At 37.2% G+C, this 12,426-nt stretch overlaps 1 protein-coding gene across 1 annotated transcript in view; it reads right to left on the reverse strand.

Annotated features, from left to right (window-relative positions):
- Positions 1–1,125: 1,125 nt before the first annotated feature.
- Positions 1,126–12,426, reverse strand: part of LOC122490471 (protein eyes shut homolog) — a 29,720-nt gene continuing 18,419 nt past the window's right edge. The window contains exon 3 of the mRNA XM_043593170.1: positions 1,126–1,309. Within this exon, the coding sequence (XP_043449105.1) occupies positions 1,126–1,309 (184 nt within the window). The remainder of the gene's footprint in view (positions 1,310–12,426) is intronic.

The raw sequence follows: 12,426 nt of genomic DNA on the forward strand, positions 1-12,426 counted from the left end.
TGGTGATATATTTTTCAGCGGTACATCAATATGTACAGTTCTTAATATGAGCACTTATACATTATATTGTGGCATCCTCATTCCTCTTCAAGTTCTTGAGCATAGGGTTTATGACTTATTTACTGCACTATTTTTATGCCTCACAAAATGACTAGCATATGGTAGGTGCTCTCTAAATATGCCTGTTGAACTGACCTGAAGATGAATGTTTCCTTGTCCAAGAACAATTTCATAATATAAAATCTATGAAAACCTTAGAAAAACAAATTTCAGGTATTTCTGACCTGGCTTTTACAAGTTTGGGTTTTAAAGGAGAGCATGCAGATTTTTGTTGTTGTTGTTTATTACATTTCTAGTGCATAAGTTCTGGGCAAAAAGAATATCCTGACGGGTCTGCATTAACTAATAGAGAGTGATAAATATTCTGCACATTCTGTAATTATTATGGGATCCTTAAATAATCTCATGCACTGTCATTGGGATTTATTTTGTTCTCTGAGCACATATCATTATGATAAAAAAGATTCGAGGGTCAATGATAAATGGAAAACTTTGTCTCCTACATCTTTTTTTGGTTCAGTATATTTGCAGTGGTCACTCCAAGTATGTGAGGCTTGGACGTCAAGCAGCACGTCTTTGAGAACACTTACTCTTCACCCCCGCAGGGCCAGCTACATAATTTGTGGTGCCCAGTTCAAGATGAAGATGCAGAATCTCTACTTCAAAAAGCAGGGGAAAAAAAACCCTTTACTTTCTTTAGCAGTCTTTCTCAAGCTGTTATTGTGTTCTCTTTTTTTATTAAAAAAATAAGTTTATTTAGTTTGAGAGAGAGAGAGAGAGAGCAAGCAGGGGAGGGGCAGGGAGAGAGGGAGAGAGAGAATCCCAAGCAGGCTCTGAGCTATTTGCACAGAGCCTGACATGGGGCTCAAGCTCACAAACCTTGAGATCTCAACCTGAGCCAAAATCAAGAGTCGGACACTCAACTGACTGAATCACCAAGGTGCCCCTATTACTGTATTTTTTACTTGCCAGTTAATGCCATCCTGCCTCAGGCATGAGGATACTCACAGGGTGAATGCAGACCTATGCAGACATCCAGGACCATGCCCTGTGTTTAGCATGTGGCTATGTCATGGACTGGACCCTGACTCTTCCTGTGCCCATGCCCAGGCCCCCGTCAGAGGTGGGCCTGTCAGTGGTCACTGGGTGGGGAGCAGGTGACTGAGAACTTTTCCTGGAGACACAGGAAGGTGGTGGGACTGCAGGACTCCAAGTCCTGGCACAAGCTCCATGGTCCCATCTCACTTCACTAACAATAGTCAAAATCAAAGATTATCTGTGTATTAAAAATTTTGATATGGCAGTACCAAAGTATTAAGCCTCTAATGAAGGCCTTTTATGAGCACGATTCCCTGTGCAGCCACAGTGCCTCACACCCATGAAGCTTGGCTGTGGTCCCCAGGACAGATGATGTATGGGATGATGGGGAACATTACTGCTGAGAAGTGATGGCTCTTACCTCAATCCTGAGGCAAGAGGGTTGACACTGCCTTTCTTATTCTCCATTGTGACTGTTTCCTCACTTGGTCTTCATTTCAATCCACTTCCTTTCATATAAAAATAATGAAGGAAAGGAAGGTGGATATGCAATTTTGATAAAGTATAATTTATACCAGTGAAATTATGCCTGCAAACATAATATGAATGCATGTCAAGGTTTTATTTAACTTGGTAATTAATGAGGGAATCAGTAAGATGCCAAAACTAATTTAAAGAATATTCGAGAAGCAATATTAAGATTGCTCAATTAGATATAAAACTAGTCAATGTCCAACAGGGCAATAAACTGCAACATTTAGAGTACCTTTCCATTAGAACGAAATTATTCTCATCTCTATCTGACAAAAATCTACAAGTTAACTTCTGCCTCTATAAAGCTGTAAAATGGACCGGACAATAAAAAGTAAAGCCCCAAACTGGAGAATTTCACTTCAGGTACATCCAAGTAACCTGGTTCAGGTTAAGAATGATTTATTTGTCAATGTTATTTCTCTCAGACTAGCATTCTCTGGATTTTTACTTCATCTGACCATGATAGTATAAGGTTTTCTCAGTTGCCCTCCGTATGCACAGAAATAGATTTTTAATATACACAATGGCAGAACATAAAATTAGAATGTATTTTTTAATGTATTTAAATCAACATGCATTTAGATTTACCTTAATATTTAAATTAGAGGATATACATCTAGATGACAAACAATAGCACTGGAAGGGCCTTTAGATGCTTAGATATCTAGAATTAGAAAGGTCTGGGTGATCTTTAGTCAAATGAGAAAAAAAAAAAGCTCAGGAAGGATATGTGCCCATATCACATAGAAGAGCAGATATGAGATTTGAACCTAGTGCTGACCATTGTTCTGGTTCATGGGGGAAGTCCCCAGTGGTTCTGAGCAGTTCCATCTCATTTGGAGACCAAGTATCCATTCATGTCCATCCTTGAAAAAGGTGCATGTTGGTTCATCATCTGTTCAAGGGACATTTCAAGTGTCAGGAATTCCCAAATGTGACAATAGGTGGTCCACATTCAAGGCCAGCTGGGCACTGAGTCCACTTCACTCTGTCCTGGTCCTGAGGCAAAGTCCTTCTTCTTTCCAAACAACTAGTCCCTATTCTTTTGACTCTTCCTCTCCACCATCCCTTCCTCAGCCCAGGCCTGTCTCTTTGGGAGCAGAAACTGTCACCCTCTGATCATGGATATAAATATTTGTGACTCACATTTAGGACTAGAACAGTTTTGAGGGTTTAATTTCTGTTTCTGTGTAGATGGGTAGATTGAGGAAGCAAATACAGAAATCTTAGAGCATTTGTAGGGGAGGAAAAGGGAAGGAAATTAGTCAGCTGAATGTTCAGGGATAACCTCACGACATGGTTCCAATGCGCAGATAATTTCCTCCCTCAACACAACTCCAATATTTAGGCATGATTTTCTGTCAGTTCTATAGAACTTAAATTGTTGTCATAAGTCCTATTAATACAGGACTGAGAAGAAAACAATGTATATCTTGGAGCCTATGACAACTTGTCAGGTATGAAGAAAGGATTCTTGGTATTAAAGCATACAAACCCAGCATATATTCCCAGGTATTGCTGTACAATCTTCTACTCTGTAAGTCTTTGAAAAGTGGGAAAAAAAAGTACTCGCTGGATGTTGTTTGTATCAACTGGTGTAGCATTTCCTCATACTGTTTCTGAGAAACAGAATGTTCAGTGTAATGTTAATACATATTCCTGGAAAAATGTTATTTGGGTGAAATAAGTTTAGAAACTTCTATTAAGTACAGTGGAATGCATTATTTTCTATACGACTTCTTTAACATGTTGAAATACATTACATTTAAAGAGGGGAATGGGCATGTGACATTTTATGAATTTGTCTTAGAAAAATTTGCCCCCTCTCATCTTTTTTTCCCCCAAGGAGTGCTTATTAGTATATCTTGAAAAACAGTTTTGGAAATTCCAGTCTAGTTTAATCCCCTCTTTACTGAAATGGTGAAAATTCCAGAAATGGTTAGTGGTATCCTTAAGAGTAAGGGGAAGAAGGCACAGACCTCTTGCCTGTTAGACTGGTCTGAAGCGATAAACTATAATTTTTAGATATAGCCTCATCTTTAAGTATAATTCCCAACTCAGAGAACTGCTGAAAATAGCTACCAAATCACTAACTTTGGACAACTAACTTTTTAATGTAATGGAGCAAATAGTTGATTCATATTGCAAAGGTTGGGACAGAAAGCACTTACTTAAAGTCTAGAAGAGTATGATTTATCCTGTGTCTATTATCAGTGTTGACTTGAACAAATATCTTAACTCACTTATACCCTTTTCCCATCTGTGAAGCTGAAATCTAAATCTATGTCCCAAAGATATTTTAAGCGTTAACATCATTTTCAGATAAAATTACATCAGAACAGTACCACTATCTCGTTTTCCAAAACAAAGACAGCACTTGGTAATTGCTAGGTCAATGGCAATCAGCAGTGTTTATAGACAGTACTTGCTTGAAGCCATTATTGTGTTTTGATGTCAATAAACAATAACCAAATTTATTTTCCAGTGTTTTTCCATCTAGTCTTTATACTCTTAAGTTTTTAACAAGTTTTAACTTGTTCTCCAAATCACTTGCTGTGTAGGAGGGGAGGGGGAACAATTCTTACTTCATTTTCCTAGTATAAAAGGTTAAGCAATTTTCCTAAGGTAACTAATAGGCAGCAAATGGGCCAGGAACAAAATGTAAGGCTTGGGAATTCTGTCTACTACTGAACCAAAACGATTGGTTTGTTTCCTTCCTAAATTAATTATTTAAACTCCTTGTTTTAAGCATTTTGCAAACCTAAGCCAAGGGATTCTAGATATCTCACATTTCATTCCAGCTTTAACTGTGCTTTGTTTTCATTTTGTTTGTCAAGTTTTCCACACAATTTTAACAGTTGCATATGCAATTACATATAAAAATCATAACACAATTTACCAAATCTTTTGTGTGTGTATGTGTGTGCGTGCGCATGTATACAAATGAAAGCTTTAAGTAGTAAGCCATGCAGATTTAAAACAAGAATAAGTATTTCTAGTTACAAAACAAACTGGTTTTAATACATAAATTCTTCCTAAAACCCCATTAATTAACAGTTTTTGAAGGGGAGCAAAACAGTCAAGTAAAACATATTAGCAGCTCATATTTTGCTTGCTTGTTCTTCGGAGAAAAAAAAAAAAAACTGTTAGTATTCTATAAGAAAAGGAGAGGAAGGATAGTTTTCAGATGGGATTTAAGCCAGAGAGGTCTCTTATGCCCAGGAAGATCAATCAGGGCAAATGAGTTCTCCATGTATTATTACCTAAGGGTAGAGAAAATTGAAGATGAGATTTTTTCCCCCTACTTGTTTGACCTTGCTGCATAAATATGATGTAAAAAAATATGTGTGGAATTTGATAGTGGTCTTTTCTATTAGTCAAACCTTGAAAATTTAACTCTTTGAGACTTTTCAAATTTGGTGTAAATGATACAATTTCTTCACGTTTAATCTTGTTTGTTCTCATTTAAATATAATTGTATTTGCAATCACGACTTTAATGAAACTCTGATTTGCAGAGGACCTAAATGCTTTCTGCCCTGTAAAAACAAATGCTCAACCCTTGTTGCTGCACTCAAGGATAGCAGTAATAAAAGTGGTTAGAAAATCAATTTAAACTGCATTTGTACTTTACCAAGAACCCTGTGACACTTACATTGGTAAGAGTTATGCTTTCCAAATATGTGATCCACTTTTATAAGCAACTAAGAACCCTGCAGCTTCAGTCAGACTATCCAAGCAAGAATAAATGACCCCACATCAATCCATTTTCACAATACCTGACACTTGTAGAATGGGGGAAAGAAATGAGATCAAAAAGATAAACAACAGGCTGTGCAACCTAGACTCTTTCAACCTAAGACTGAACCTTGTATGCATAAATGAAAAAAACACATTTTACTCTGCAGCCCTTAATGTTTTACAAACCTGAGATTATCATAAGCAAAAGAGTATGTAGAAAAAGATCCCATGTCTTATTGTTCTTTATAAATCCCATGCATCACACTGCTTAACATAAAAAAGGTTCTCTGCAAATGCTTGTGGTATGAAAGAAGGGATGGATGAATGATCTTAAAGATACACAAATCCCATTTTAATCAAACAGATTGGATTAAAATAATTTCTAAATATGGATATTGCAGGGGAAAAAACAGAAAAAAGTTACCAAAATATTTTGTTGTGATACATTACATTTCATCTCAGTAATATGGAGCTAAAACATGCCTGTATTTTTCCTTTCTTCTAATAATAGCACTGATATATTTGTTTTTCACATCATGGAAGACTTTAATGGGTCTATTTTTCTGCTTTTCTGCTTATGATAACCTCCAGCTTTTTAAACATTAAGGAAAGCAGAGGGATAGGACTGAGCAGCTGGGACTCCCATCTTTTGGTAATGCAGAAGATGGCCGGTATTCAGAAAAAGCTCAAAGCTCAGAAATAAGACAAAGGGGCAAGAGCATATTCTTTTAATATCCTACTAGAGTATTTTCTAACAGGCCTGCTTAAAGATTATGTAATCCTCTGGAAGAATGCACTTTTCTGTGGCTCACTATTACTATTGATTAGGCCCAGACTCTGAAGTTACATGTTAACTTGTAGATTTTTCTCTGATGGAGAAGCAAACAAGCATAAAATGGTAGGAAAGAAAACCACAAAATTACATTTTCTTCTCTTGTAGGGTACTAACCACTTTTGTCTTTAACTTAGCAGTCTTATTTTAGCATTCACTCAGTGACACTCTGTCCTCAGTCTCTTGGATTCTCTTTGAAGCAGTCTTAACCATCATGCTCATGTCTTCATTAATGAGATAACTAAATCTTTGGCATGTGTTCATTATGTACTTGTGTGAAAGTCAGGTTTGAAACTCTTTGAAAACTGACCTTTGACACTGGTCTTTATAACAAACAGGATTTAAAAGTATATACACAGAATTGTGTATAAAAGTGAATATTTATTTACAATGAGAAAAGAAATCTCAGTGACTTACAAGGAAGTTTGGAGATTTGGGCCTCTTTCTCTGAAATCTCTTTAGACTCTTCCCAGGAAATGCTTACATGGAAATGATTCTTGATTGCAAGCTAGTTTGCCCTCTGAAAGAGAACTATAATAACCTACTGCAATTCCTAGCAACTCCCAAGTCTCAGAAGGACATGTGTAAGGGTGGGGGGAGGGAGACTCTTAGCTTCATTTGCTCCAGAGTAAACGAGGTCTATACTGGGGGAGAGCACACCAGCAAGTAAGGAGTTGTGAAGAAACTGGGAGAAATAAACCAGAGATCTTTTCCTCCCTTGGGTAACTGGACCGTGGAGTGGCCCCTTGTGCAGATTTTGGTGAAGACTCACATACACATGTATCAGAAGATCCAGCACTGAGCTTCTGTTGTAGGGAGAACATGCGGAACCAAAATGGCATCATTTAAGAAGAAAACCTCTGAATCTATTTCAATCAAATCCCTTCTGCCCCAGAACAGCCCCAAATATGGACAAACTAGACACAGAAGAGGGACAGAAAGGCATCAGGAAGAAAACATCACATTCTTTCTCCATTCAAGTTCTTGAACTGCAGGTCTACCCAACCAGGAAGGGGCCTGGAACCATTAAACTAAATGTAAGGTGGAAGTTTTAAACTGAAGTAGGCTGAATCATGCTTTTAATATGTCAACATGAATAGAAAGCTCTGGAACATGCATGATATTCCATTAAGAAAAAGTAAAGAGAAATCCTACAGAGCACACTTGACATCACTGACAAAAGAAAACTAAAACCCTCTAAAGTTTAAACTGCCTTTAATGAAAGGATACATAGATAAATGTCTTAAATGCTCAATTAATTAACACAATGAGAGAAATGGAGAAGACCACATACACTCCTAAATTTTTACCTGAAACCTGGTTGGGTACTTTCTTTTTTCACCTTATTTCTAGCAATAGGGGTTACCTACAATTGAGATGCTTAGATGCTCAGTAGCAAACTTTTACAGCTGAGAATAATCTAACCAAATACAAATTAGTCCTCTAAGACATGAGACACAAATTCTGAGTACAATTTCAAGGATGCTGACTGTAGACAGAAAGTGTAGCAACTAAGAAGAAAGATTAAATATTTGAAGATGTTATTAGTTTAAATTTGTGGTGAGAAATTGATCTGAAATAGGCTTTTTTTCCCCCCTTGGTATTCAGAAGGTGAGAGTAGACCACTGAGCTAGATTAGGGGTAATCTGGCCTGGATATAGAGTAATAACTAAAAGATCTCAGCAGGTGATGCCTAGCTACATACCACTATGAAATGACAAGACAAGCAAACATTTTGTGGGGGTGTTGCCACTCACTACAGAACAGATAGAAATGCTAAGACATGATACCCTAATCTTTTGTACTCTAATGGTTGTTACTACTGCAATTTCAAATTCAATTTACAGCTCCTACCTCATTTTGAAGTGCTAAATGATTTGAAAACTAAATACCTAGAAATCACAAAAAAGTTCTTTTTATCAAACAATGTCAAAAAAGATGTCTATGAAATGAGAAAACATGGATTGAAAGAAAAGGGAAAATGAATTGAAAAAACAGAATGAAAGAAACCAATTTTTACTTCTATTCACATGGGAAAATGGGAACAATGAAAGTTCCCTAATGGTAAGAAATACAATTTTTTTTTTTTTTGGAGATTACTTGTTTTAGTTAATTTTATGTGTCAGCCTGACTGGGCTACATGATACCTAAATAGCTGGTTGAACATTATTTCTGGGTGTATCTCTTAGGGCGTTTCTAAAAGAAATCAGTATTTGAATTGGTAGACTGAATAAAGCAGATGACCCTTTCCAACTTGGATGGGCATCATCTAGTCCCTTGGGAATCTGAACAGAACAAAAAGTAGAGGCAAGTAGAATTTGCTCTGTTGTTTTTTTTTTAATTTTTATTTTTTATTAAAAATTTTTTTCTTAACATTTATTTTTGAGACAGAGAGAGACAGAGCCTGAACGGAGGAGGGTCAGAGAGAGGGAAACACAGAATCTGAAACAGGCTCCAGGCTCTGAGCTGTCAGCACAGAGCCCGACGCGGGGCTTGAACTCACAGACCATGAGATCATGACCTGAGCCGAAGTTGGCTGCTTAACCGACTGAGCCACCCAGGCGCCCCGCTCTGTTGAGCTGTGACATCAATCTCCTGCCATCAACGCTTCTGGTTTTCAAGCTTTCAGACTCAGACTGGCATCTACATTACTAGCTTTCTTGGGTTTTTAGCTAGCGGACTGACAGATTGCAGAACTTCCTAGCCTCCATAACTGCATGAGTCAATACCTTATAATACCTATATAACTTTAAAAAACATGTTTATTTATTTATTTTGAGAGAGAGAAAGAGAGAAAGAGTACCTGTGAGCAATGGGAGAGGGGCAGAGAAAGAGGGAGAGATGAGAATCCCAAGCTGGCTCCATACTGTCAGTACAGAGTGTGATGCAGAGCTTGATCTCAGGAACTGTGAGATCATGACCTGAGCCGAAATCAAGAGTTGGATGCTCAACTGGCTGAGCCACCCAGGCACCTCTATCTATCTATCTATCTATCTATCTATCTATCTATCTATCTATCTATCTATGTAAACATTGTTTAACATTGAAAATTAAATTGAGTTGGACTTTCTTGGTCAATGAATTGAATAAAACAACTCTTTCATCCATCTTTTATCCTAGTGCAGTGGTCTGCAAACCATGGACCTTGGGCCAAATCCTGCTAGTCATCTATTTGTGTGAATAAAGTTTTACTGGAACACAGCCATGCCCATTCATTTTTTATATGTTGTCAAAGGCTGCTTTAGAGTTACAATAGCAGAGTTGAATCACTGTGATGCAAAGTCTGAAATATTTGCTATTTTGACATTTACAAAAAAGTTTGCTGACCCCTGCCCCAGCACATGGAGGGTAGCATTGGTTAGTGATGAATAAAAGCTATGAGAACAATTAGAGGCACAGACAGCACATTCATTCACATATGGGAATTATTGACTTTCAGTGCATGATAAAATACATTCCTATAGGTTTAGCACCTGGTAAAATTAAGACTAAGTTTAAAACTTGCATTTCAATAATTATTTACTATAATGTCAGTGACATGAGTTCTTAGTGCATTTGTTGTATAGGTTATATTCCCAAACCTGAGATCCTTTTAAATTATTATTTAACCTATTTAAAAACATCTGGCATAGAAAGGAGAAAGTGATTTAAATATTATCTGTTTAATTTGCTAACCTTCCTATGTATGCCCTTTTGGAAACAGCTTGTTCAAAGTCCATAGAGATTTGGATACTCAGAATAACCCTTCTGTATCACTTTTCTAAACTGAATTTCACTACATGCAATTTGGGTTTCTCTGAAATGAGCAACCACAGGGGTTTGAAAATTCTAGCACAGATTTATAACAAAATGAAAAAAGGTTGGATACTGTCCAGAAACATGTGATGGTACTCAAAGCAGAATGACATTTGCTTGGTAAAGCTGCTGAAGTGTTACTCCTCTTAATATTTTTCAACATGAAATTTGTCTTCTTGTAAGCAGGTTACCTTCATAGACAATGGAGAGACAGAACTTATTAACACTGAATTTTATCAACCAAGCTGCTAAAATGAGTGATGATTTTGTTTACAAATAGCTATAAATAGGGTTGACTGCATGAACCCTAAAGTATAGCTTTATGGTACTGAACGTCTCTTCACTTACCATCCTACTCTTCTTTAGAGTAAGTATGCTTCTTTAAGGGCTATCTCCTATTAAACCACTAGTCTTTACATGTTGGAAAAAGCATTCCCAGGAGATGTGGATTAGGGTGTACAAGTATGTGTGTGTGTGTGTGTGTGTGTGTGTGTGTGTGCGTGTGTGCGTGTGTACTGAAAAAAACTTTTCTCTCTCTTAAGGTTAGGAGAGATTTTTTTTTTAAATTCTAGATGAAAGTCCCTGGACTAGATCAATTAAATTGTGATTACAAATTATTTGCATTTTCAAGTAAAACCATCATGCATACATGCAATAGTATTTAAAAATTAGTGTCTTTATATCTTGAGACAGAAAAGCTGAGAGGTAAAAAAGCTTTCTTCTTGACCTTGTAATAATGACTCTTTCTTTCTGAACATACAGGGTCTGTTACTTTGGAAGTAAAATAAACTTGTAGACCAAAAAAGAATTCTATCAGGTCACTCTGTCTATTCCTTTTCAATCCAGAAAGGCTAAATATTGATATACCTTATTGAAATTGCTCTGCTATTTTGAAAGCTGTCTTGAATCCAATCTCCTCTTCTGGGAAAATAGGAGAAGAGAGAAAACCTGAGGGGTGTAGGTGATGGAGCACCTATAGCCATTTTGCTATATTTGAAATCTGAGAATGGAGTTAAAACTGAAGTGTCCAAAGGGAGCAGAAGAAACTGGGCCCTAGGGTGGCCTTTAAGTCATGAATCAAAAGATACCTAAAATGGGAATCCACAGCCTTCCACTTAGTGTGAACCAGTAAATTCTGTTTGGGATGAGTTTCCCAGAATTTGTAACAGAAGGATTCCTACCTGATACAGAAAGCATCTCTACTTTCTAGCTCAGTTAATGGGGTTCCAAAAGATTAGCAAACTTGCCCAAGTTCACACAATTATTAAGCAACTAAGCCAGGATTTGAAGTGACTTCTTCATGTCAGTTTACTAAAAGGATTTGCTGGGGACAGTTCAAACTGGATTTTTAACTAACTACAATGTGATAAACATGAAAAAACAAAGACATATCAAAAAGGCAGGAGTGAAACAAGGACAGAGTGAAGGACATTGTAAATGAGGTATAAGGTTCAATAATTTCTGAGGATTCTGAAAATCTGAGATTTCCCTGGTTGTCTCATTTCTCCCAGTTACTCAGCAAGACAGAGGATCGTGGATGGCTCTCCTTCCCAGGTTGACTATTTTATACTCCAGCTATTTATAGTGCCCTAATTAGAAATCATTGCAAACATAACATTTGTGTTTTGATTTGCTAAAACACTGATATTTCCAATCCATAAGAATAATATGCATTTCATTTCTAAGAATAGTTGCTAGTGCCAGGAAGAAATGGAAAGCAAACCCAGACTCATGAGGACCCTCATAGTTTCAGAAGGCAAACCACCATGAAATATTCTAATTATTCAGTTTTTTCCCATTAGAATAATCCAAAATGAGTCCCTACTCCTTAGGGGTCAAAGTATCTCATCCTTCCAGCCCTTGACAAGTATTTAATTATTGAAGTTTCATGTTTTCAAATGCATGTTGATTTTACATTCTCCTCCAGAATATATCTGTTTGCATATATAAAAAGCAAAAACAAACAAAAAAACAGGAGAAAAGGAGAGGAGAGTTTATAAGTCTGCCTGGGTAGGCAGGCTCAGGGGTGACATCAAGTCAGATAGCACTGACAGACCCAAAAGGTGACAAGGGTTGGAAGACAGTCTGGAAGGTCCTGGAGAGATCCTTTTTATGATACGACAACACGGACAGGAAAATAATCTTTGGCTTTTGCCAACAACACAGATGGGAACTGAGTTGCCAAAAGCATTAAGCCAGTTCAGGTCCATTTTGTCCAAGTCAAGATAGGGCTCAGTAGCAGAGTTTCTCTAGGTTCCTTGGTTGGAAAACTTTATACCATTCCATGTATTCCAAGTATGGGTATGCGTCTGCTGGGGGCAGTGTGTTGGTCATGGTGAGGATTCTTTATGACATTTCTTTGTTCTGTGTTCTTCTCTATGGACTGAAGCTGCTCATGGCCTCACTGGGAGTCCTCCTTCAGTACAT

The sequence above is a fragment of the Prionailurus bengalensis genome, chromosome B2 (genome assembly GCF_016509475.1).
Source record: "Prionailurus bengalensis isolate Pbe53 chromosome B2, Fcat_Pben_1.1_paternal_pri, whole genome shotgun sequence".
Taxonomy (NCBI): Eukaryota; Metazoa; Chordata; class Mammalia; order Carnivora; family Felidae; genus Prionailurus; species Prionailurus bengalensis.